Source organism: Boleophthalmus pectinirostris, unplaced genomic scaffold (assembly GCF_026225935.1).
Source record: "Boleophthalmus pectinirostris isolate CB_2022bp ecotype Guang Dong unplaced genomic scaffold, ASM2622593v1 HiC_scaffold_3, whole genome shotgun sequence".
NCBI classification, from domain to species: domain Eukaryota; kingdom Metazoa; phylum Chordata; class Actinopteri; order Gobiiformes; family Gobiidae; genus Boleophthalmus; species Boleophthalmus pectinirostris.
Genome location: NW_026571299.1, coordinates 41,976,570 through 42,004,540, shown reverse-complemented (window position 1 = coordinate 42,004,540; position 27,971 = coordinate 41,976,570). Strand labels below are relative to the sequence as shown.

The 27,971-nt window shown below is 39.4% G+C and overlaps 1 protein-coding gene across 2 annotated transcripts; it reads left to right on the top strand.

The window, feature by feature from the left end:
* Nucleotides 1–20: 20 nt before the first annotated feature.
* shq1 (SHQ1, H/ACA ribonucleoprotein assembly factor) lies at nucleotides 21–23,725 on the top strand. 2 transcript variants are annotated; one of them, XM_055161041.1, is made up of 12 exons: nucleotides 21–280; nucleotides 936–1,099; nucleotides 1,178–1,242; nucleotides 2,397–2,525; nucleotides 2,976–3,133; nucleotides 3,221–3,333; nucleotides 3,413–3,510; nucleotides 8,071–8,228; nucleotides 9,454–9,507; nucleotides 11,480–11,603; nucleotides 14,752–14,872; nucleotides 22,775–23,725. In XM_055161041.1, exons 2-12 carry the CDS (start codon nucleotides 957–959, stop codon nucleotides 23,355–23,357), a joined length of 1,746 nt encoding a protein of 581 aa, XP_055017016.1. In that variant the 5' UTR covers nucleotides 21–280; nucleotides 936–956; the 3' UTR covers nucleotides 23,358–23,725. The 2 variants fall into 2 exon arrangements, with proteins under 2 accessions (XP_055017016.1, XP_055017015.1); XM_055161040.1 differs by having other exon boundaries at nucleotides 2,964–3,133.
* The last annotated feature ends 4,246 nt before the right edge of the window (nucleotides 23,726–27,971 follow it).

The following is a 27,971-nucleotide window of genomic DNA, read 5'->3' as shown; positions in this document are numbered from 1 at the left end:
TTTACTGCGCGCTCTGCGTGTATATTACGGTAAAACATGGACGCTGCATCATAGAGAGAAACGTGGGACTTTCTCCTCTCTTATCACTGTTCATTTTGATAGTCAGCTTGTTTGGCGTGTGTTTATTCCCAACAATACATGTTCTCAAACATGTCCGATGTTTAATGATCACATTTATTTTCCGCAATTGGTGCAACAGAAGCCAAGAAAGGCTTGTTGTTGGTGCTGTTAGCATGATGCTACACTAGCTGTCAACATCACACACGAGGACGAGGAAACGGTATGCTGTCACCTAATATTTACATTTTATATACATACATTTCTGTCACAGACTATAGCCAACAGTTGACATCCAAAGTATAAAGTTATTTGTTTTGACAGATTTTCTGTAGCCTGTTATTAGGTCGAGTCGTCTAAAGGCTATCTGCTTATTAGGGTGACCAGATGTCCCTGTTTACCCGGGACAGTCCCAGTTTTGAGCCCTCTGTCCCCTGCCCCAGCAGATTTTTCTAAGACCATTGACTTGTCCCAGTTTTATACGCGAGATGTCCCAGGTGTCCTTATTTTTGGCCAGATTGATACCCGGCAACAGTAAAGAGAATATTGTCATTTGTTTAGGTGAAATATAGAAAACCGTGCTTGAAAATGACCATAAGGTAAAGAAATGTACTCTGATTGGACAATTTTACACAATCTTTTTACAGTTATGTTTATACCAACCATCCCAACCCAGGTACGTCCCAGTTTAGAATTTTGAAAAGCTGGTCACCTTATATCTGCTGATCACAGTCTAAGCTCATAGGCTCTGGGAACTGTTGATGAATTGTAACATTTAAGAGGCAACCACAAGGTGGCATGCTATAAGCGGGTTGTGATGTATTCGTGCAGTGTGCTGTAGATCGCGCTCCAACAAATGCGTGCGATTGCTCCCACAGGTCTGCCATACTCTATTCATCATGATAACTCCAGCGTTTGAGCTGAGCCAGGATCCTGACTATCTCACTGTCAGCATCCGTGTACCCTACACGAGGACTTCAGAGTTTGACCTCTACATTGATGGAAATGATTTCAAATTCTTTGCCAAACCATATTTTCTGAGGTGAGTATGATATCATATTTTGCTTTATGGAACATTTAGGCTACTAGGTCAATGCTAAAAGTTTTGTTTTCTTTTTAGGCTGACTCTTCCAGGAAGAATAGTCGAGGATGGACGAGAAAAGGCCACATTCAACATTGACAAAGGTACATTCATTTACAGTGGGTATTGACATTTTAAGTTGTTGAAATTTGGCAATTTCATTCTCATGACCTGTGGTGGGTAAGATCAGGTCATGAAGTCATGAGAAAATTAACAAAATGGTTAATGCATTTGTTTATGCTTCTCAAATAACATTTTGTGTGCTATTGATTAAATTATGTGCAGGTTAAATATTACTATATTACCATATTAAGTCAGATTACATAGGCTACTTCAGTTTGTAGAAGATCCCTAAAGTCTTGTTAGTTTGAACTTGAGCCATTCCAGCTACATTAACAAACTGATCATGTTATTTAATCCCATTTAAGGGTCACTGGAGCCATCTGTCTTTTAATGTTTCTGTAATGTCTGCCTCAGTGACACTGGTAGGAATTTCATGCAGCCTCCTCTGAAAGTATATGACAGGAGCATAAGGGGCATCAGAGTGGTTATTGGCTCAGCTCAGTGGTGGCTCTGTCAGCGTGGTGTATTTTTGACATTCCGTTGCTCCTAATCAGCTGTAATGAAGTTCTCTTTATGTAGATGTCTACCTTATGGACTGTGACATCTTGTTGTCACCAGTCAGCATGGCCTCTGTTAACACACACTTCAAAAGAAGCTTGTACCATCTGCTTATAAAGCACCACCAATTAGTGTCCTTGTTTAGACTTGTAATGAGCAGTCATTAAGATCCTTTTCGGCTGTCCCTTTTTAGGCCTACGTCTTAAGCAATTACTCAGCTTTCACACTTACGCTGAACATTGAACTGTTATGTTGTCTTAACAACCATCTAATTATCTCTGCACTAGAACCAAATCATTGTAATTTTATCAGTGCCTTTTTTCTTGATTAGTTGAAGAGTACCATTAAGGTTAAGGTACACTTTATTGTCCCCATAAGGAAACTGGAATTTGGCATCTTCTTTCCTTGTGTATGGATTTCCTCAGGAGTGCCCAGAGGAAACCCAGACACAAGGAAAACATGCAAACTCCTCACAGAAACGTCCAGGGAATCCAGGGATGAAAACCGGAACCTTCTTGCTCTGAAGCAGGAGTGCTAGCCACTGTACCACTTATATAAAAGCATATCTTGTCAGTTTTTTGTTTATGAGAAAATTAACATAGTCTAGAACCAAACTGTGTGTTGCTATGGTTTTTAGGGCTGTTCACTCTTAGGGTTGCAAAAGAGACGGCTGGTGAGCATTTTGAAGGTCTTGATTTGCTGACAAGCCTACTGGCCCCAAAAGGCTCAAAATCAGCAAAGCCACTCATCGAGGAAATTACTGCTTGTAAGTAAGACTGAATTTGAATAATGTTATTGGTCAGGCCTCAAGACTCAATTTTAAAAGGGTGCATTATGAGCTTTTGAACCATGTTATAATGGTGTTCTGTTGTCATTAGCTTACTCAAAAGTTGTATTTTGATTGATTCATTTCAAATGGTTAAGTTATCCTGTAGTGCCTTAGATTCAGGATTTGAGTGCTCAAATGTCTTTTTTCATCCACTGCACCGTGTATAAAACTAATCAGACTTCAGGATATAAATGTAGAATTCTGTCACATTTTGCACTTTATAGTTTAACTGAAGGATATTTATATTAATATAAACTACCTTTTTTGTATTCATATTTGAATTTTAGAGTCTGGCAGTGGTTCAGTCACCCTTGTTATGCTTTATTTCTAATTTATCAAACCATTTATAGCTTGAGTCTCTTAACTCTCTTAAAGCTTGCTGTGCAGGTGCAGAAGGTGAAGAAGAGGAGGATGAGGAAGGGGAGGAAGAATTCGACTGGCAAATTGAGCAGCAGGTTTACCAGGAGATGCCAGAAGAGCAACTGACACAAATGAACAGATATGGTTTTGGCAATCAAAGAACTGGGGTGTTTGCTAGACTACAGGTAAAAACATACTTAAATCAGTGTAATGACTCAAAGTTGATATTAATAACTGCATGCTGAAGGATACAATATCATGTTCTCAATCAGGAAGAACTGGCTGATTTGACTGACATTAAGAACCCAGAAGGTACCACCGCTGCAGAGAGGAGACAGGCCCGACAGGAGGCAGAGACTACGGCATTCTCTCCAGACCATTACCTGTGAGATCATCAGTGCAAAGAACATTTACATTCTGTACCGCTGCTATCCCTATTTGCTCGTGTCTGCTTTCCATCGCAGAGCTGATTTATTTGAGGACGATGAAATAAAAGGGCTATTAAACTACAAACCGTGGTGGACAAAGCTGAAGTGTCCCTCGGACCAAGAAGGAGAGACTGGTGAGTTCTTTTTTATTTAAAGCTGCCACTTCATTAAACAATTAACCAAGTATCAAAATGAGGGCTTCAGTTCTATCCAGTTTTATCTAAAAAAATTGCCTGTAATCAGTATGTGAGAGAGGCTGCTTTATCATATTGCATTTTAACAGGACACATAAATCAGTGGTTGGTAAAGAAAATGCCTTTGTGTTTTCTTAATAGAACAACGGCTTAACCAATGTGTCTAAATACTCCAAATGTGTTGTGCTAGACTTTGCGTCTACAGGCCATTGACTTTTCTGTAGTATCAATTCCCAGTGGAAGAACTTGTCCTTTGTCTAGTCTCTTCAGAGGAAGGTCATAGCTCAAAGCATAGGCCACAGAGCTGCCTCAGGGTACATCAACAGGAAAGTCACTAGTGAAACAGTCCAAGAACATCAATGAGAATTGTGTAATTAATGCTGCAGTGCTTCGTGCTTCTGCTCTTTGCTTCTTGCACATTGTTTATGTCTTCATTGCTTGGTGCTCTGTCCCTTTGTAGTGGGTACTGATAGCTTGTGAGACCTCAGCACTGTAGGAGCTAATTGAATTCTCCTCTGTAGTGTTCCTAACAGACTGCGGATTCCCACACTTCCAGTTCTTAAGCAGATGCTGGGCTCATATCCACAGCTTATGTTGGCATGCGGCTGTGGCACACTTGAGAGAGGATTTAGATTAAATAGATAGCATTATCACAGGAGGAGTTACCAGCAGCAGCACACTGGTCTGATCGCAGATGAGCGGCCATCAGTCAGCCACTCAAAGGCCATTAGAGCTGATCCTGGGATTCCCCACAGCCATGTCTACTCATTCCATTCATTTTGTATTCAGAGGCTGAGTGCTCAGTCAGAGCCCAGGCGTAGATAAATGGGCTGAATTAAACTTAATGGCTTGATTGACAGTTTGAGTAGCATTAGCCTCAGCTCACTGTGAACACTTGTCGGTCACAAGATCAGGTCAGGAGGGTACTGTGTACTGTGCTGTCAAAAACTTTCTGGCTATTGTAAAAAGAGAATCATTAATTGATTCTGTGCTTAGTGTGATTTGTGATTTGTGATTTGTCAGTCTGAACTTGAACCTAATATCCCTTGAACCAAGGCACAAATGGTGTATAGTGACCCTATGCCCTCCGGCATCAGACCAGCAGACTGACTGCTCACAGCTGTTCCTGTTCATTCTGGTTAAATCAACCCGAATAGGTGCTCTCACTTTACCCAGGGCACTTTTGTTATGGCTGACTTTAAATGAGTGTATGTCCTGTGACCTTTTGCCTAACAACGGTGTGAAAGCTGACTACACTTTCACTATACTCATCTATGCATCAATGTCTTATATATTTCTTGTTTTCTTATTTCATTCTGCGTATCTGATACCTTACCATAGTATTTTTAACTTTTAATTTAAAAGAATCACTAACCATTGGAAATAGATCTTATTCTGCTAATGCCGGCTCGAAGGAATTGGTCATCTGATTCACTAATCATGGCTCATTCTGGGTTGTGTCTCTGTGGATTAAACAGAAAAGTGGCATTGTTCCTGTAATTAGATGGCAAATTTATTTAAATCAAACTGGACTTTTTAGGAGACATTCTTTTCCTCAAGTGAGGAAGATCTGACAACTTTATAATTTATGATGACAAATAAAAATATGTTAATTGGTTGTAATTAGTTCAACCAATAAATAAATAAATTTACAAATGCATTACAAAGTTAACTGGTTTTTGCACATGATGTGCAGGAAGCGTTCAGAAGGGATGAAAAGAACTCTCCCTCCTCAATTTGGCTTCAAACATTTAGCACTATTGGTAAACACATTAGCACACCATCTCATGCCTAGTGAGATGTCTCGCTGTGTGGACACAATGGAGCAAATGCCTGTGTGTATGTGTCTTATCTTACATGCTGTGCTGTCCTGATGCAGCTGCACTGCTGGGGAACTCAGGTAGAGCAGCAGGGAGCTACAAGATGACACAAGTCAGCAGGAATCTCCATGCCAGGCCAACAGTACAGTTTGAATATGTGTGTGCTTCTTTGTGTACTGGCCCCAGCTAGTGCACCAATGATTCACGCCCCATCTGAGGCTGAGCACAGGGACTCCTCTCTCATGCAGAGAAAAATATTGCTCTGAGCTGTTTTCTAAGCTCCTGTGAGCAGAGGGAAACAGTTGCTTCCTGCTAACACTCTGTGCTCTTTTCAATACTGAATGATGCAGAGAGCTTAAATAGGGATGCAGTGGGTTTGTGACGCGCCATTAGGTTTGCCTTGGATCATCATTAGGCAGATGTCTCGTTTGGAATGTGATGTTCACTCTTTATAATGCTTGAATGCAGGAGATTGGAAGATTTTCAGATATTGTGAGCTGGCTGAGTCTACAATTTAAAATTATGGTTGAATTAGCCAGGCTCGTCGTTAAACAAGAGAAGTGTATCACTTGCATTCAGTGAAACCTTACATGAATTCCATAGGAATAGAATCCAGAGGAATAGAACATGCTGCTCTATTTTTCTTCAAGTAAAAAACTAAAACAAATGGCACTGAGAATAAATGTGAATTTCAACAAAGCACCGAACTCTGTACATTTGAGGTAAAAGAGGATATATATTATCAGTTAATTAATTAATTAATAATGGCATTTATATAGCGCCTTTCAAGATACCCAAAGTGCTTTACAGTTCATTATTCATTCACTCAACACTCAGTGGTGGTAAGCTACTGCTGCCCTGGGGCAGACTGACGGAAGCGAGGCTGCCAGTCTGTGCCATTGGCCCCTCCGACCACCATCACTCACACACACACCACTTTCATACTAGGCAATGTGGGTGAAGTGTCTTGCCTAAGGAGATGTATATGTGTGTGTCTTTGTGTGTGTGTGTGTGTGTATATATATATATATATATATACACACACACACACACACATATACATACATATATATGTGTGTATATATATATATATATATATATATATATATATATATATATATATATATATATATACATACATACATATATATACATACATACATACATACATACATATATATATATTAGTGCTGTCATGCGATAAAAAAAAATTGAGAGATTAATTAATTATGATCTGTAATTAATTAATCTAATGAATCTCATTTTAATCTCACCTAAAAATTGCTGAGAAAAGCCTTCAATTTGAGGTATTTTCATTTAAATTCATTATTACATTATTGTGGCAGATCAAAAGACTGATATAGAACAAAAAAAAGTGACTTTATAAAGTCATTTATTGTTTAACAAATCTCTTCAAATTGGCTGTTTAGCCCAAGTCTCCATGAATAAGAAACTGTTTGTTGTAAAGTAGCAAAGACGAGGAAATCTGAACATAATAACTTTTGTCTACTTAAAGACAATAAAAAGTCCAGTCTTTCCTTAACCTTATTAAAAATATTATTGATAGAGAAATGCTTTATATGTGAGATCACTGGTTTTAGTCCTGGTTTTAGTCCTGGTTTAGACCTGCTTTAGTCCTACTTTAGTCCTAGTTTAGTCCTGGAATGGGTTAGTCCTGGTTTTAGTCCTGGTGTTAGTTCTGGTTTAGTCCTGGTTTAGTCCTGGTGTTAGTTCTGGTTTTAGTCCTGGTTTAGTCCTGGTTTAGTCCTGTTTTAGACCTGGTTTTAGTTCTGGTTTAGTCCTGGTTTAGTCCTGGTTTAGTCCTGGTTAGTCCTGGACTGGGTTAGTTCTTGGTTTATTCTGGTTTCGCGGGCAAGGAAAACATACGCGGCGCACGGGAGGACAGCGGTGTCCGCGCAGTAACTACGGAAGGAAAGGTGGTCCGCGCGTTCTCAGGTTAATGAGGATGATGAAGGTGTGTGTTTGTGTTTGTGTGTGTGTTTTTGTGTTTGTGTGCGTGTCCCCTCATGTGGCAGGTCACTATAGGACAGTAGTGCAGACATCATGAGTCTATGCAGGTTGTTTTCACCAGTGACATTTAAGTTGTAGGCGATTTTATATTTGTTATTTTCTTTTATATTTCACGTCGGGAGAAGAATTTCCAAGACGAAAATGCGTTTTTACCTGTGCACTGCTGACTCTGTTCTACTGGCTCTACGACCTCGTCCATTGTGCGACTGACGCCGCCAACGTTAACATGACGTTTACATCGCTCTTACTGCGCGCGTTTTGTGTGGGTTTCCGGCAATGAGTGAAATTACCGAAAAAAATATATATATAAATGTGTTTTTTTTTGTGTGTGTGTTGTTGTCCCAACAACACATAAAAACAGGTTTTATAATAAAGCAACTCGCATACAGAAACAGTAAAGTTAGAGATTAAAAATAAGATTAACGCGATTAAAAAACATAACGCGCTAAATATGATTGTAATTAATTAATCACAATTAACGCGATAATTTGACACCCCTAATATATATATATATATATATATAAAATAATATAAAAATGCTGATCTGCATATTTTAGAAATATCACTAATGACACTAGCTGACTGTTTTGATGATTATCCAGTTTATGAATAATAATTCATTGCATAATTGGTGTTTTTTCCTTTGCAGGTGTGTTCTTTACAGAAGAGGAGAAGGAGCAGTTGAGGAGATTCACCAACCGTTCCTACCTGTTTGACAAAACTAGCCGTGGCCAAGTGTGGCTGAGCCTGGTGGACATTTTGCTGGCTTACTGCTATGAAGTGCGCTCCACCGAAGGAGAGCACAATGTGAGTGTCTGTGAAGAGGCAACCCTTCCTGCACAGCACTTAGCCCCGGATGACAAAGCCCTCTATCCCCAAATCCTCTAGTCTCCCTCCTATTCCATTCAGAGCCTTAAGAGATTACAGCAGATCCCACTGCTCAGTCCAGGCCTCTTTTTTGTCACTCTACTAAACTAAACAGCATAAATGGTTTTTACCTTTTATACTTCAGGGTGTTAACCTCTACAAACACCTACATCAGAGGTGACTAAACTGCCTAATTGCAGTGCATTAGATCTGAAAACAATTATTTTAGTAATCAGTTAATCTGGTTATCATCCTTTCCTTTAATTTCAATCTCAATATTACCAAGATGAAGCTGTGTTTCTGCTGCTTGAGGACATCTTCAGTATATTTACAAGCAAAACACATTTTTTATCAGAACACTATGTGCACATTTATATTGATGTTGCTGAACTGTCTAAGTCATAAAACATATTTTTTGAGTTATTTAAGTGTTGATAGAAAACTAGTATTATGACTGAATGTAGCTTTTGGTGCTTGTGAAAATGGTTTCTTCCATTAGTTGTTGTTTTGAAAAGCTTGAATAAGTGGTAATAACTTACTTAAAGGTTCTGTATTACACAAAATGGATTCTTGTGCACGTTAAGTCATGTTATGTTATCAAAAACCTGGAGTTGTGTTTTGTTTCATTCACACATGTTTGAGTAATCCTATTATTAGTCTGTTTACATCTCCAGAACTCAAAATGTTCTGATCCACTTTGATAACAGCTACCTTTTACTTTTAAATCAGTAGAGACTGGCTATTCCAAGGCTGAAATCGTCAAAATGATTCTAGTGCAGCTGTATGGGGTTTAAAAACACAGTGGACAGAAGCGCTTGCTGTATTACCACAAGACATCCCAAGGTGGATTGTTTTCTGTTTGAGAGAAGAACTTAGCCTAAATATGTGGGGTTTGTGTGTTAAACATGTATGAATGAAACAAAACACAACTCCAGGTATGTTTTTGATGAGGAAACTACATTATAACATAGATCAAAAATAGTGTAATATGGGCCCTTTTAATAAATAAAGTAATGCATAGCTCTATTGAAGAAATATTGTGAAAGCTTCTGTTTATTGACTGTAATTAGTTATGAGTTTTGAAAAAAGTGAAAACAGATCTTGCTCATGTTCGAGCAGCTGAAGTGTTGTCAATGACTGTGATCATAGTTTTGTCTGTATACAGGTGGAGTCACCTTGGACAGTCCGAAAACTCAGTGGGACTCTGAGCTGGCTTGAGGCAAGTAAATTAAGTAATCTTTTTTTATAATTGGCCTTTTTATAATTATTATTACTTTACTATTTTGTGTGTTGTTTTTGTTGTTGTTTATAGTCACAACACGTGCCCTGTAAAATCCAGCTTTCAGATAATGTTTACTTTAAGTGAACTTACAGCATATTTAACAATGACATGTCTAATAAATTATTATGTATGGGTTCCATATAAGTATAAAAAAGCACTTGGGGTCTCCAGGGTGTACACATGCCCATTTCCTTTTGGGAAAAATCCTTTGGTGAATTGTAAACATCCTCAGAGGCAGCACAGAGAAGTTCTCAGAGCATGAAGTCAGTCCTAGCTTGAGTAGATTTTCCACTGTAGGGCACTATGTGTGACTGCAGCTACCTGCCAGCTCCTTAAAGCTTGTCACTCAATCACAGGGCAGTCTGCCTCTGCCAGACCACTCCACTCTCTCTCTGCCAGACCGCTCTACTCCCCTACATCTCCCCCACACACACCCTCCCTCTTTCTTCACCTTGTGCTCTACAATCACTTCCTCTGTTTGACTGGCTGCCTGTCTGTGTGTGTCGCACAGCTGATCTGACACCACTGCCATTTGCAATGTACATTTCCCATCCTTCTTAGACCAAAAAAGAGAAAAAAGCAAAGCAAAAACATCTCTCATGATGCAGCTTGAATTCACATTTTTCTTAACAAAAAACAACAACATTATATTAAACCAAACTCTCATTTTTACTGAAGCATGAGCATACCTTTTTTTATAAGTAAGTTATTATTCTATTTGAAGTAATCTAAACAAATCTAAAATACTGTATAAACCAGAGTCGTCTAATAGCTAGATCCTAAGATGCTGCTCAAAACCCAGAAAAAACTTAATTATACTTTCTTAATTATAAGACGGCATACTTCTGAGGTTTATCATAAATATTTGAATAGAGAAATGCAGTGTTCACAAGAAGGTAGTGCCTGGTGTAGTGTTTGTTGTATGGTTGGATCGCAGTCTTACCAAGAGAGCCCATGGATCAGCAGACTACCTTAGTACTGTGGGAACATGCCTTATCTTTTTTCTGTGGTGCCTTTTCTTCCTCTGCCATGCTCTGCTCCCTCCTCCCATCTGATGACTGTTTACTTGTCCTCAGTCGACTGCACTGGTGTGACCAAACCCCCCCATAAGCCCTGAAGCAGCGGACTGTATATTCACTGCTGCTAAACAAGCCCTGGGGAGAACATGATCCCCGATGACACGCACTCGCAGCCTGCAACACGTCCTTAACAAGGCGCGAAGAAAGAGAAAATCTGAGCATCTGTCTCCAGGCACAGAGTCCGTTGGTGCGGGAAAGTGTGTGGCAGTGATTAAAGAAAGGCGCCAATTAACAGGGCAGGCCTGTAGAGGTGTTTAAGAGTTTTGAGGCTATGTTTGCCAGCTCTATAAATGAGGGGTTGTTAGGAGTAATTAGTAGCTGCAATGCACACCGTTCTGCTCAGTCACATATCTTAGGTACGCATGAATATTTTAATATTTTATTCTGACAAACTCACAGCAGGAAATAGTTTATGTATAGTAATAGAGTATCTATTTAGAGTATAAATGACCTGTTCAAATGTTCTGAAAAAAAAAAAAGCTATCCGAACAACAATGGTTCATAAAGGTCAGTGGCAGACAAGATGCTATTCCTTTTGTAGTTTTTCAATGACTACAAAATGGTATGTCCTTAGCTTAAATTACAGTGCTACACAATATGACAGCAGTTATTTTTTACATATACTAAACTGAGAAAAGCATTACTCTTCCCAGATGACAGGTTTCCAAGTTATTTGTTGTTTTCCACCTCACCCACACATTTATGGATTACACATATGACGTATTTAACAGGTATCATATTGGGGGATGGTGTGTTATGGTTATGTGAATCTATAATAAAAACACACATTCACTTTGAAGGGCTTCATTAGTTTGTTCTCTGTATTTCAGGCCTACAGTTCCTTGCAGGACACCTTGGTATCATTTGGGCGAAGGGTTTTGTGCTTCCCATTGTACAGACATTTTGACATGGTTTCTGCTGCCATCCGTGACACAGCCAAGATTCTTCAGTTAGGTAAGCAGACAGAAACACCACAGCGGTCTTGAACCCTGGAGCAAACAAGCACTGTCACATGTCACAGTATCACACTAACCTTTGACCTTAGCAGTCAGGTCATGACCCCTCGGCGTCTGCTCTATTTTTACACCAGTAGTCTCTTTGTCTGACTGGAATTAAAGTAGACATCTTCTAGTAAAGGCAAGCTCTTAGTGAAGATAAATTTCACTCCACTGTGAGCACATTATAGCTGCTAATTAGTATTAATTGATTTTGTCCACCCTGTGGTTTCTACTGAGCGCCGCTTTAATATGGAAATAGGCCGCTAGTGAGTGAAACAGGAAGTATTCACTATGCCAGTCAAGTACTGTGATCTGATTAGGATGAGTTGAGAGAAATGTTTGCTAGATCCCATGTTCACAGCTATGTGAAGACTGCTCAGAATATACAAGTAATGAAGTCATACTACAAAAGATGATGACTTTGAAAATCAAAACAAAACGGCAAGCGGTCAAAACAGGGCTCAATATGAAGTATCTTTGTACCCATCAGGAAATAAAAAGTAGATTAGGGACCATGAAAACCAGTCACATAAACAGAGCCAGGACATGTGAGGTTTGATTATTTTAACATTAGAAGTGACAACTGGAGACCACTCCAATGCATGTTAGCCATGCACATTCTACTAAACTACATGATGACTAGAGCCACTTACACAATTTAGAGTCACTGCACATTTTATTGTTAAAAATGTATATCTCAATTTTAAATTATTGGTTCTTCAATTGTTATTTATCATTTATTGCATATGGTATATGGTAGCTAAGTGAATTTTGACTTTGTTTTAAATCATTATATCTCCACATTGGCTAGGTTCCAGATTGATCTCTGTTCTAAGGAAGGACGCATACACACAGGAAATTACCATTACACACCATCCTAAATAGATATTGCTAACACTAATTTTCCTGCAGTGTGCTGTTCCAGTTTTTCTTTAAATGTTATTTGTCAGGTTGAGGCAAGTGAATATGTGTGCTAAATTTTGGCTTATTTAAGTGTCAGTTAAAGCAAAGCAAACAGTCTTTGGTATTAAGAAAACAAACCAAGTAATGGCTGCAGCACACAGGTTAACGCCCAGGAGGAAGAGTTATCCAGGGGTAAATATTTAAAGAGCCCTCTGGCAATGTGGCTCCTATTGTCAAGAAGCCCTTCCACCTGCCTCAGAGTGGCTTTAAGAGCAGAGCCAGTGGGCAGGAGCCCGAGGGGCTGCAGGATGAAGGGTCTAGCTGCTCCTCTGGGTTATACAGTTGCCATCAGCATGTCACTGACAGGAGCAAACTAACACAGCAGACCTTTGAGTGCACTTTTGCTCACTGTGCAGCCATGTCAATATAGACATCTTACAGTCTGACTTTGTAGAGACAGCTGAATAACTAATACACATTAATGAATTAACTAAAAATAAAATAAATAATATGTGCATGTTAACCAAGCAAAATATTTTCTCTTGAGTCTCTTTTAGAAACAATCTTTCCCAAACTATGTGATCATATTTGTCAATGGATGGAGGGTGTCTGGAAATATTAGGTTCCACATTGGGACAGCAGTGGCTCTAGTGCAAGCTGTCACTGTGTGAGTGATTGTGGTGGTTGGAGGGGCCGATGGCACAGATTGGCAGCCTTGCTGTTGTTCACTGCAGCTGTGAAACCACTGTATAGAGTGAATGAATGATGCTCTTTAAAGTCTTTGGGTCTCTTAAAAAGGGCTATATAAATCCAATTCATTATGTCAGGTTTAGTCTCTCCCATTTGAATGCTTTACTTTTATGCACATTTTCTCTCCACAATGGAGATCAGAAATGCATTGTAATTTTTTTTTTAGAATGTCATTTGTTTTTAATTTTCCCAAAACACCAGGCATATTCAGACTATAATAAAGCATCAAATTCAAAATAGCCTAGTCTTTCAGTTTGTAAATTACATTTTGCATATGTCTCATTTTTTACTACATCTGTCATTTTTGTACCCTTTATGGCTATGAGTATCATAAAAAGATGATGTCATTCCATTTCCTCTTTGTCGAGAAGAGAGGGCATCATAAATTAAAATGAAAACGAAAGAGTGGTACTGACTTTCAGATGCCATCTAAATACAGCCGTGATGCCACACAGATTAAAACAGAATTGGCAGTGTTGTCAGATTAAGCACAAATCACCTCAAACCACTTTTTTCTCACACCTTGCATAACAGTAATAAAATGGCTACAGGAAAATCATTATTTATTTTCAAGCTATTTATTTTCAACAAACAAGATGCTGTTCAATGGAAGGAACATTTTTTTGGAAGTTAAATCCTGCATTTTCGCCTGTGCAGCTCTACACTTGAATAAGACCCAAATGTTTGTCTAAGGTTTTCCTCACTGCGAGTGCCCTGTTTATTTGGATTTGTACTGGAATTTCTCTGGACAATGCCACCCAGAGCTGCCAAGGTGGAGATATATATTTTTTGCTACTTGTTTTCACGGCATGTTGCTATTTATATACTGTAAATTGGTAAAGTACAGATGAGAGGAAAGTCATTTGTCAGAATAACAAATGCACTGTGTGTGGCGCTACATGTGTGATGCATTTGCTGTGTTGAAAGCCAGTTAAAAGGCATTTCATCATGTGTTGTCAAAGTGTAACAGTCACCCATAAAGCATGAGCCAAAGAATTCTATTGTATACAGCAGAATGTTTTTATATTTATGTCTTTCATTCCTGTTTTTTGTGAATTTGTTTACAAGAAAACACTATTCTTGAGCTGGCAACATTGATACTGTTAACCTATTAACATGTCCTCAAGTGGCAGCTTTAACTGATTTGAGAAAGACTTTTTTTTTTTTTAATTTTGTACAGTTTTGGCTTGCCAAAATGGATAGATGCTGTTAAGCATTTTTAAATTAACTGCCCTTATTCTCTTAGAACAACTTTGAAATGGTATGAATCAAATTACTGCGCCGCTTACTGTGATTTGCATCTGATCCTCCACCTTGGCTTTTATGTATGGAACAATGAACTCAAGCCTGTCGATGCATGTTGTGTATGCCAGCAGCTGGAGTACATTGTCATCTTTAATACTAGAGCTCTAATAACAGTGTTTTTCCATCCTTTGGTGTTCTGTGCCCAGGGAAAAGCTGTGTCCTCAAATGCCTGCTTGATGTCCACAAAGTCTTCAGAGAGAACGAGCCAGCCTATATACTGAATGACCTGTACATCACAGATTACTGCATCTGGATCCAGAGGGTCAAGTAAGTTTATACACAAATATACTCACATACGGTATACTCTTCAACTGGCTTCTTTTTATTTATTTATTTATCTCTATGATGCATTTGAGCAATAGAGTGCATGGAGTAGGAAGAATCATTTACAGGAGCCAGGTGATTTACAGAGCCAGTAAATTGTGAGGCTGCCTTGACTGTATCATATGTCAGAACTACCATCAGTGAGTCCACATGAGCGCTGGTACTCATCATATCTCAGGTGGGTGGAATTACAACCCTAAGCGAAAAATGCTAAATGTACTTTTTCCTCTCTCATGATCAAGGTTGGATGGCTCTTTTCACCCCTGAGTTCATATTTTACAATTACTTACACATTTCAAGTGTAAGCCTGCGAGCGCATTACTCAGTAATGAGCTGTTTTACTTTTGGCCAGGGTTCAGCCAAGTGGTGTGCTTGTCTGGAAAAAGCCCAGTTGAAAAATGTGTGCCTGATGTTGTAGGCTCGGCGCCCAGATGCAGACACGATAAAAGGTCTGCAGGGATTTCATTTTTTTCCATACTCACGTTCCGATTTCAACATACTCCCAAGGAAAGTTTTTGTTGTTGAAAATACATGCAATGCCAAGATTGACTATGGATAGGGTATGTTTACATAGATAATTAATAGATAATGATTAAGTATGATTCCAAACAGGAGTGATGATTGTACATTACATTCAATTACAGATTTGCAGATTTTTTTATGCTGAAAATCTGCCTCATTAAAAACAAATAAGTCGAGGGTGTGTAAGGACATGGTAAAGGTCTGTCAACTCAGTGAGAGACTCAATCAGTCTTGTAGAAGCTGCTTTGCTCCGATTCACCTCTGCTCCCTCTCACTGCTGTTCATCTCCACTTTCCAATGCAACTAAATGTCAAGTCTGACCTAACACGCTGACTCCAACTTGGCTGTCCATCGATCAGTAAATGGATTAGCCCTTGCTCCCAAAGCCCTGACTTGACTTATTGCCTTCATCCTTTTCCGTTTAGTTTTTTTTTTTTTTTTTTTCAAATGAGTATTTTCCCTTCCAAAGGTCACAAGGGCTCTTCAAGATACTACACAGCATAATCCAACCACTTGTACAGCAGCTTTTATCACCTCTCTAGTCTACTGCTTGTTTCAGTGTGTGTTTGGGAAACTTGTACAAAAAAAAAGACCACTCAGTTGCAACAATAGAGCTCAAACCACCTTGAGATTTTCAGTTTTCACACTGCAGCCAATCTCTGCTATCAAAAACACAAGTTGTTGTGGCAGCCTCTTTGTGTTGTCTGACAGGTTTGGTGACAGATCGTGTATGCTATGTTTTCGTCAGTGGCAGATATTCCCTTGTGCCGGATTTGTCATCCTCTGTTAAGTGAGTCTTCTGTGTAAGTGGCGCAGTAAGATGAGATGTAATCTGTACCCTCTGGTGGAGCTGTATCATGTCACTCTGTGCAGCAGTAGAGGCGACTGACGACGCGTGGCAATCAACATGGCAATCAATGGATGCTCACCGGCAGGAGGTGGACTTGATTAATTTAATCTTGAGCGTCGCACGTGCATTTCCAGTCTTGAAGCTCTGTCTGAAAGAGGAGGCATCAGCCTACAATTTACAACCTTACATAGACTGTAGAGTGATTTAATAAGAAGTCCTTCCTGTCTGCCTTTGACATAATGCACTGTTTACTAGAGAGTAGGTAAGCACATATTTCTTCATCTACAGTTCATACCACTGTCGGGTTACACTGTTGTCTCAGGTTTTGGGGACTTGACTCACTATTTATTTAATAGTTGTTAGCAAATGATTTTTTGACTGGTCAATTAGTTGAAAATTATGTCTTTACTACTGTCCTATTTTAAAAAATAAACATTTTGGGCATGTGTTTTAGAGTCTGTGTAGTCCAGATAATGATAATGTCAAAATATGCCTATGATGATTTTTGATGATCAATCAATTAAACCATTGAAGCCCTACTGAAAATGATGTTCTTGGTCAAAAACCACATTTTCTAATGTTTACACTGAAAAAAAAAAAAGTGTTAACAGTTTATTCTTTTCTTTTTTTGCAATGCTAAATGGATGCTTCTTTTGTTGAATCTGTTGCACCCAACCACTCCTAATTATCTGCAAATTGTTCCGAGATTTTGGCGCCTCCGCAGTCCATTAGTTTCAGTGTGTGTTTGAAGGTCCTTGGATGCCAAAGCCCCCACAGAGCTGCTGGACGCCAAAGAAAAACCTACTTGCTTTGCTTTTCCCTCCCTTTGTCTCCTTCCCCCCGTCTTGAGGAAAGCGCTTGGAGAGAGGCCAGTGCAGATTCACAGCCCTGGAGCACACAAAGCCCCTAAGCCTGGTGTTGTGTTACAGTGCCTCCTCGGTTAAATCAGACAGACTTCCTTTTTTTACAGCATCGCTTCCCTCCAAACCACCCACTCATCCACCCTCATTTAATTGGGTCAATTAGATTCCAACAGAAGGAAAAAACACGGCAGTATACAAGAGAGGTGCTGCGGGGTAAGTGTAAGAGTCATGTTTCCAGATGAAGTCATTAGCGGCTTGGAAAAATGGATCTATTAGGCCTCTTTCTTGCTTGTTTTGTGCGAACCATTTGCAACAATAAGAAGCGTGAATTGGACACTGTGGAAATTGACAAGTGGGAATTTATTGGACGCCTCGCTCTGCAACGCCTCAATGGACATGCACGGATTGTCCATGAAAAGTGTGAATGCAAAGTGTCAAGTGAGCAGTCTCCAACACAAGTTTTTACTGAGCAGTTGGGAGGACAAGAAGAAGGATTTGGTGCATAAAACATTAACCAAGAAACCATCCAAAAATGAAGTTGTTTTTATTTATGAAACATGATGGTTTCCTGAGGACTTTAAGACGGCCTCTCTCCGCTCATTCGTCCATTGCATGCGTGACAGTGACCACTGGGCAGAGGTATCCACAGATATGAGAACAGCCACCCCCTTCTAAGGCAGGGAAAATCATGTGGAGTTGCGGCAACATGGAACCTCTCAGGACACAACTTTAAGCATAGGGTCAGGCTATCAGTTAAGAGTTAACTGAATGCTTTACTAGTTACTGTGAGCATATTTATTAGGCAAGCTGTATTTATGAGGATTCATTTTATAACTGAATAACTACTGTGCTCTCAGTCAGTCCAAAATGTTAATAAACCTCTAACCTGAATATTTAAGAAAGTAAAAGTGAAATTTTGGCTTTCTTGGGAGACAATCTATATGGGCACAATTATTGGGCAACTTTTAATGTGAAGAAGTATTACGCAACTAAATGAAACATATACATGTTCCATTCTCAATTGTTTATTTTGATCTGTTAGAATAGTAAACAACTCAAAATGTACAAATAAGCATTTCTGACATTTCAAAAAATAAAATAAAAAAATTAATTAATTAAAAAAATCAGTGACCAATATAGCCACCCTTCTTCTCAATAATGGCCATAAACCTTCCGTTCATCCAGTCTGCTGGTTTCTTGATCTGACCATCAGCTTTTTGTGCAGTAGCAACCACAGCCTCACAGACACTGTTTAGAGAGGTGGAATGTTTTTCTTTGAAATAAATCTCTCATTTAAGAAGGGCCCACAAGTCCTCAATAAGGTTTAGGTCAGGAAGGGAAGGGGGTCATGTCATTATTTTTTTCATCTTTAAGGCATTTACAGGCTGGCCCTGCAGTGGAGTACTCCGATGCATGCGATGGAGCATTGGCCTGCATAAAATCATGGTCTTCTTGAAAGATGCAAACTTTTTCCTGTACCACTGCTTAAAGAAAATGTCTTCTAAAACTGGCAGCAGGTTTGGAGTTCATTTTGAGTTCATCTTCAACCCAAAAACGAGAAACAAGTTTCTTGCGACACTGTTGACTATTTGCAACAAAACATTTGATGGTTCTGTGATCTTGCCCCATTATCTTTGCAATTTCAGGAGCACTGCATCCCTCTGAAAGATTTTTTACAGTTGTTTTCAGAGTCAGACAAAATGGACTAAAAATAGACATTTAACTGAGGAAAAGAAGCCACTAATACTTCTGCACACCTTGATATAGGCTGTTCATCTCCTTAGGCCACACCCTCCCTCGTTAGACAAAATACACATGACCTGATAGGATTAAATCCAATAAGAATTCAAGTGTATACAGTTTAGAGTTGGAGAATATGCATAAAAATGGTCAAAGTACCAATTTTTCTTATAAATGTGCACACAGTGTATTATCTATTTTTAATATATATAAAAATATATAAAGCTTTTTTAATATATTGGTGGACATTTACAAGATCATTTTGAATTGGTTTAATTGTAATTTTGTGGAGAAGTCATTTTTTGACAGAGTAAATCTCCATTAAACTCCCAACATAGCTTTTGATATTTGAAACTAGTCATAAATAAGAGTTTGTTGTTGTATGCACAGTAAAGTGCACACAACTGCGTATGCTTGGAATAGTGTGGTAGCAGGTGGTATTGCTGGTTTCTCCTTGGGTCTTATTTTAAAGGTCTTACAAAGTTTTAGTAGCAAACCATGGCAGCTTCATATTCCTGTTTCTAAGTCACCCTTATGATGAGAAATCCAGCTGCTCAGTGGAACGGCCTGGAATCACAGGGCAGCATCAGCTCCTGTAGCTTTAGACTGCAAGTAGAGCTGTTCTATCTGATGTTAGCCTCTGCACCAAAGGAGATCCTTGGAGCCCCGCTGGGGAGAACAAAGGCACCACTGTCTCCCTGCTAACAGGAATAAGTAGTACAGATTTCCTCTCAGCATGATGCCTCCTGCCATCATACTACTGATCTACAGTTTGCATATCAATACTGTTTGCTGTTTATTTTCTATAGAGGGCCTCTGGCATGTTACCAGTTCATGTTGTCAGAAACCTTAGATTTTTTCCAAAATGACACCATGTGTTGTATATAACAGAAAACACTTTTGATGTTGAGATTGTTTTCTGTATTAAAATGCTCTGGAAGTAATTCACAATCTGTATTAGGTATGTTTTAAAATCAATCTCAGATTTTTACCTAAACATCTGATTGTCATTCATTCATTCTTTTTTTTTTTTTTTTTTTGGTTTGTTTCAGAGGTCGTTACAGTCAATATGCCTCGCCTTCCCATCAGAGTGAATAAAGTGTTCCTCCAAGCAGCTGGTGAACCTCAGTGACATTCATCAGCTGCTTGTATTACATAGATTTATACATGTGACTGAAATGCCAGCTATTCATCTTCCCTACCATTGTTGAGGCTGTTGACTGAGTGCTCCTTTCGTTGAGCACCATGTCTGATGAGGGAAATGTCAGGAGGTAAATTGGCTCCCTCGATCAGATGCCTCACAGATACTTCTACTGTCCCAGAATGGATGGAGACGTGTTTGTCTCCCAAGTTTTCTAACATTGCAAGAGCCAGAGTCTTTCTGTGTGTTTAATTAAAGCAGGCCACAACAGTGGTGTTGTATTAATGGCTGGATTGTGTACAACATTATCCCCCACTCTTGGACCAGAGGCTTTGTGTTCACCACAGGCTCAGCTTCCCCCACCACAGAGCAAGGGAGGGGAGAGAAAACAAGCGCGCTTCTCCAATGCTAACTCAATAATGACTTCCCACGGGGGAAAGAGAATACGGCATGGTCTTTGAAGTGGCTCTGCAGAAGGAGGCTCCTCTCCACTGGCACAACTACAGGAGGCTTTTACATGGAGTTTATGTAGTGAGACATAAGACACTGTTCATTGGGACAGGCTCGTCAGGTGCGCGTGGTTTTATACAGGAACACTCAGGATGAAAAGTTTGTATCACAAATATTGAAAAACTGTGTTCATAAGCTATGCAGACTTTTCCTAGTAAGGTTTCGCTCCAAAACAAGTGGTGAAGGTTCTGAAATGCAGCTAAAAACACAAGCCATTTTTGATCCAAAGAATTCTGTGGTTTGGAGTACTCACACAGATCTTCGGTTTGTGCCAAGTATCTTTCACATGTGTCCATTTGAGAGCATGTTTTTGCCATCAGCACGCACCCAGGCAGCTGTAGCTTTTACTGTATTTGTTACCAACTCCAAAGTTTATGTTGACATTATGCTTTGGCCTCTTGTGTCTTCTAAGTATGTGATTGTTTGAATGAATGAATGAATGAATGAATGTGTAAAAGATCTTAAACTACTTAATGTATAAACAAATTATATTTTTGTGGATTTGTTGTGCTTTTAAGCAGCCTGAAAAATACATTCGAGGTGGTGTGTGATTAGCCTAACACCTGCTAATAGGCGTCTTTTGTCTTCACTATAAAATAATGAAGCCTCTGAACGGTTTCTGCTTCATAACAAAATAGGGACTTGGAAGGAAACTCACCACAGCTACAGTTTTTACATGGGCCATATTGTGATGCAGAACAGCTCCCTATAGTGAATAGAATCTATGTGTGTTGCACCCCACAGCCTCACTTCAAACATTTTACCCTTTGTGTTTCGGAGATGGAACGCATCCATGTAGTTCTGCCCCACTATAAGATCTGTTTACACGGTCTCTAAAGGGGCTCTAAATGAATACACGTCCCCCTACTCAGTGCGCTCAGAAACACTTGACTCACCAGAACAGGGAGCTCATTAGGACGAGTCTGTAATGAGAAGCCATCTAGGTTCCCAGCAGTGGGTTAATTGGGCCTGAGAGGGCAGTCAATGCAGTGTGAAAATGAGAATAGTTTAGTGGAACAGTAGGCAAGATTACCTCCTCCCTTTACAAAAGCCCCACCCATGTATGCGTACCCCAAATCTCAGTAGTCTTGGATGACCCCAAGAGGTCACCCGTAATCACCATGGCAGTTGGGGCCGCACACCCTCCCTGATCGCAATAGTTTTCGACAGCACAGCAGCCATGAATAATGTGTAGCGTCCACTCCTCTTTTTAAGTGAGGAGGACATTCATCAGCAATAAATGTTTCTTTCAGCTTCTGTTGTGTCCTTTGAAATAAAACAGTAAAAGGGATGTTACAAGACAAGGCTTTTGCGGTGTTATTTTATATGGATGTTTTCCTTTCTTTCTGATTTCTGTCACATCATTCCTTTTTTGTGCTTCACTCTCCTCACACTGTTAACTTATATTATCGTAGATTCTTGATAAATCTACATTTCATTTATCCCTCTGCACTCTTTCAGTTGGACTATTTAACATTAAAATTAGTAGTATCCACTCATATCTACAAATCTAATAATCTTTTGGCTATGTCTGTACAGAGCTTGTACATTTCCTTTTTTTTTTTTCTAAGAATTTGTCACTGTTGCTATTACAGAAATAGAAGCCAACCCAGTTTGACCTACCCACTGCCTTGATAGACACAATGTTAAATGAAGGAAGTGTAAAAAAAAAAAAAAACATTGTTTAAGAAATGTCTCTATGATCGAATTTCCTTCCTTAAATTAAAGCTTGGTAGATCAGTTCCCTCTGTCCTGTATTGCCTACTTAGTGTACTTTATTTTGCATATGTATTTCATGAATATGTGGTTAGTGGTGTGTTAGTGACAGAATTACTGTAGCAGTTCTCACTTCTGTCTCACGTGACACATTACTATTGTCAAGACTAAAAGAATAATGCCCCTGATAATTGTAAGGGAAAAAGCTAATTCAATGTCTTTCTTAACTTATTATTTCTTATTCACAATGGTTCATTTCCGCTTTTCCATGTCCCAGTGATGTCGGAGTGTTCTTTCAGGAAGAAGTAGCCCATTTGCAAAAGTGATATTTTGAAAAAGAGCAGGACTAAAACAATAAATCCATTTCACACTGTGCATTTAAAATGTGTACACATCCTTATTGGAAATACAAATATAACAGATAAATCAAGTTGTTCCAAAAGTCAATTTTCCATGTGAGGCACATAAAACAAAATAAAAATAACTCCTCTCTATCTGCGCAGGTCCAAGAAGGTGACTGCCCTCGCCGGTGCATTACAAAAGACCTCCCTGGAGAAAAAGGACTTGGGGCTTGAGCTTGAGGAGCTGGAAAAAGCTGCGTTTCTCGTGCAAGAAGAGGAGAATTCAGCTGTGGTATCCCACGGCAACAGCAGCAGCACTTCCAGTGACAGCAGTGGGTCGTCTGAGAGCGAGGAGTCTGAAAGCGAAGGGCTAGACTGCGCAAACACACACGAGGAGAGAGGAGGAGGAGGAGGAGGAGAGCTACGTCAGCACAGCCCCCCTCTCTCCAGCTCCACCAGCTGCACCATCCCCCGGGGGAGCTTCAACACTCCTCTGACAGCCAACAAGGAAACCAGTGCCCAGCACACACTTGCACACAGCTCCCGGCAGCTAATTCAGGAGCTGGAGGAGCTGACAATCACAGAGGAGACACGTTCTAGCCACAGCGAACAGGATGCCGTCCCAAATACCAAGAGTGCTGCTTCAGAAAAGACTGGGAATGCTGGGAATTTCCTTGAAGTAAATCCACGCAAGAATCCTCTGCATATCGTCCAGGAGAACTGTGAAGAGAGTGATTATCAGTGAAACATGTTTGAGGATATGGATTTTGAAAGAATACCTAAGTAGTGTAGGCTTCCCTGGAGTGGAATACAGTAGATCTGTGAACAGTTTGATTGTCTCTGCACTTGACTTTTGCATCCAGCAATCACCACCTACTTCAAGTCAAACCTCATATACTTGGAATATTTATATTCTATGGAATTTTTTCAGACTGCAACCATGAGTTTGGATTATTATAATATTATTTTAATAATATCATTTGCACAAATTTGTACCAGTTCATAATTCCATTACATTCTTTGATCTTATATAGATAGTTTTTACCATTAGTCAGTGTATGTCTTGCCTAATGACTAAATCTTCAACATAAATATTCATGGTTTCCCATCTTACTGTTTGGTGTGGTATAAATTATTCTTTCACACTGCATTCAGTGTCAGTCTAATCCTGTGCCCACTTTACTTCTCTGAATCTCTGAACATCAGTAACTAACAGCTGTAATCTCTTTATATACTCATGTTGGCTTCAAACAATCAATGTAGTAATGGTTTTCCAAGAAGCTGGCAAAGCATTTGTCTTTGTCATTCATCTGAAGTGTCTGGCAGAGCTACTTGGAGAGAGGCGTTTTTTTTCTCCTATTAAATGAAAGAAAAGCACTCCCTTAAAGCTGCAGCATGATTGAAGTGGAAAAGACTGTGCGCTCAGGGAGAGATTGATTCGTTTGACATGAATGGAGGAGGAGCCGCCGACACACAGCTCAATATCATCGGCCGCGACTAAGAAGGCAAGAGAGGGAACAGGGAAGCACACGTCAGGCAGATAGATGAGGAGTACGCGTGGGGCTGTTTGTTTGAGAGATAAAGGCACCCTAGGGCTCCAGACTGCAAACCTTCACATCCAGTTCTGTACATGGCCATAGCAGACAAATCGACTCTACAGCTTACTCTGCCTCCAAGATGTCCACTTGTCTTATCACCACTGGCCACCTTTTTATTCCTGCCTTGTTCGCCTCCATGAGATTTGGGATTTCATTTGATAATGTGGGGGTTTCTCATCTTGGACTGTTATGAATTATGTATTAAATCTTGAAAAAGGCTGTCAGCAGAGCCTTGAGCTAGAGTCTAAGTGAAGGCATGTGTTTGTAAAGTAGAAGGCAAAGCGTTATTGACCTTAGGCTTACCTAGAATGCATATGAAGACAATATTTCTTTAGGGGGAGTAAACTGAATACTTGTGGGGTGTGGGTTTATCCCACTAATAAATGACACATTCTGAACGTGCCGAGTCTACATGCATGCTTCCTTCCTGTGTTACTGTGCTTTATTTCCTGGTATTCTTGACATCCTTGCCAGGGTCTATTACGTTCTGTGCCAATCAAACATGTCACAGTTGAGTGAATATGAGATACATATTCAAGTGATACAAGTTGATGTTTGTAATTATTTAGAGTCATTGGGGAAAATAACCTGTTGTAGAATGGATTGAAGAAGCTGGAGAGTTAGAAAGCAAAACACGAGGCTGCAGTTTTAATACAGGAGTTTATTTACCCTCAAGACATTATGATATTTTTGTCCATTCCAGTCTCGTCTGGCTATTCTTCTGTTGTAGGGAGCATTATACCTCTGATGACAAATGCCAAGATAACCAGAGCTGTGGTAGCAGTGTGGGACTGACACAGCACAGGAATGCAATTTCTCCATCAGAACTTGTCATTTCAATACGATGGTATCACCAGTCAAACTTTTTGCATTTTTGTCTGTAACAATTGGACAGTGTTAGTTATATCTGTGATAGTTTTATACCAAGAATTTAGGTGGAATTTCTAAGTAATTAGATCAAAGCTACATGGTTTTTTTTTTTTCTGTCTACAGTGGTTTATCACACATCCCCAGCTACTTACATTTGGGCTTTTCCAGGCACTTCTCCACTCTTCGTGAAGGTCGGTGATCAGTGCAGGATCCATTGGTGATGATGGCTCTGCGGGATGGTGGCGTCTGTGGGATTGTATTATGGAGATAGATGATGTTGTTAAGCACCTCTCAGGAGGACACGGACTCCACACACAGCGGCCACCAGGGAGCTAGTGCCATCATGCCTTTACTGAGATGAGTTACTCTGTGGAAGTTGGCCCATTTAAAACCCCCCTCCTCCTCATTCAAGGGACATGAGTCTAGGGACCAGACAGCCCCCCTCAAGTGCTGCTCTGCTCTGCCTGCTGGGCTTCCACATTGATTAAGTGACACTTTGCTATGTTGCTATTTTTCATGTTAAAGTAGCTTCTATGTCCAAGCGTAGAGGCCGTCCCGAGCAGTTCTTTTTCTGCAATTAATCCTCCTATTCCGTTGAACATTTTTCAGGAGTCTGTGTTATGTAATGAATGTGTCAAACAAATGATACAAGGCTGTAGTTAATGGGGAGTCTATGTTCTGATTTGACTTAACTTTGATTAATTGGATGGCGGTAACTGGTGTAGTTCGTGTCCTGTGACCCTGTGGATAATGGTGATGATCAGATATGCAGAAGGTGCAGTCGTATTATTTATCATGTTGTCATTAGCTTAGCATTAAGGTGAAGGGTCAGAGTGTAATCTAATTTTAACATTTAACCGACAAGTAAATGTAAAACTAGTATTAAATTAAAAGGTGCATTACCAGAGAAACAGAAATAGTTCATTTCAAACTGTTTGCTGTGTCCAATTTAGTTCTCATCTCATGCACTCTGAGCATCCTAATTATTCACCACAATGAATTTATGAGCACTTTTTGCAACGTTCAGAGGGCAGAGCAGAGTTTTACAGTCCCGGTAAAGCTAATAGACATTAGCATGCTAACACCATACTTCCTGTTTTGCAATAAAGAAATAGCTGTACAGTCGGATTAGGACGGCATACACCATTCTCATTTTCACTCCAGTAGCTGCTTTTAGATGATCTGTATAGGGCAAAACTGATTTTACTTAATAACATGGGGAAAATGTACATAGCCCCGGCAGTGTTGGGGAGTAACAGATTACATGTACCAGAGTTACGTAATCAGAGTAACTGTATTCAGTTACAGTTACTGTTTCAGTGAGTGGTAATTGGATTACTGTTACTTTGTTGAAATAAATGGATTACATGGAGGTATTTTCCTGTTTTCACATTTTGGGCCATATCCCCCTTTTTTTTTCTTTTTCTTTTTTTTTTTTTTTCAGCAATTCCACTTATTGCTGGAAACTAAACCAAGTCTAAATTAGATCTAAACCAGGTCTAATCCAGGACTAAAGTAGATCTAAACCAGGATTAAAACCAGGTCTAAAACAGGACTAAATCCAGTTCTAAACTAGATCTAAACCAGGTCTAAAACAGGACTAAAACCAGCTCTAAACCAGATCTAAACCACTACTAAAACAGGACTAAAACAGGATTTAACAGGACTAAATCATGCTGCATGGACCATGTCTCCTCGTCTTCTGTCAATAATATTTTTAATACGGTTCAGTAAAGTCTGGGCTTTTTATTTTCTTTTAGCAGACAAAACATCTTATGTTACAATATCAGAAGATGATTTGCTTCTCTACAGCAAATCAAGTAATCCAAAGTATTCCGATTACGTTACTCACTTTAAGTAATTTAATGGATTACATTACAAACTACATTTTGGGATATGTAATCTGTAATCTGTAGGGGAATACATTTTAAAAGTCACCTTCCCAACACTGAGCCCCAGTAACTGTCATATTCTCCTCTATTAATAATGATTTCCTTATATGACAAAATTTTCTCCAAAATAAATATTTCTGGTTTTGTAGACACCTGACCAGTTTTATAATCAGTCTCTAGTCCCCATGTATTCCAAGTAATTTTCCCATTTTCTGTTTCACCTCTTGTGTCATTGTGGAAACATTTGAAAAACTGCTAGTGACCAATATTTAATCAATATTGCAAAGATAAATGATCTTTCTTGCATTCACATCACCCAAGCTTCTTAGAAGGATCTTTATACAATTACGGTTGCCTATAAATCAGTCTGACCCAACTAATAATCATGTCCCCTGTGTTTTTTAGTTGTTTTTTTTTTTGTTTTTTTATAAGGCAACGGCAAGGACAATGTGGCCACAGTCCCTTCACCCACACACTCCTTCTTTCTTTGCTCGATTGTAATAGAAAACTCAATCTCCGCTCTCCATCCCTGAGAGGCAAAGTGCTGCTTGAAAAGATTAATAGCCCTCAAGTAGAAATGAATCAGGTGCTCTCCGGGGTCTCTGATGGCTGAATAGTATTTTTTGGTGGCTCTGCTGGTTGGGTGCCGTCTTGTTCCGGGCTGGTTTAAAATGCAGGTTGCTCAGGGCTTTGTAGTGGTTCCTTTTGTCATGACTGGCATATGCTAATAAGCAGTGTTACGCTTTCATTTAGTGGTATTCAGAATATAGTTACTTTCCTAAATTATAAGAAATAAATGGCAGTGCTGTCTTCATTCTCCAATTTTGGCTTTAAGCTGCACAGTATTACCAAGAAAAACATTGCTCTTGCAGTGTGCGCATGCCTGAGTTTTTGTTTCTAATTAGACATAAATTAATGTCTATCATCAAAATAAAGCTGTTTGTAATTATGCCATGTTTTTTACACTAAACTATAATGCAACTCAGTGTAAAAGTATTC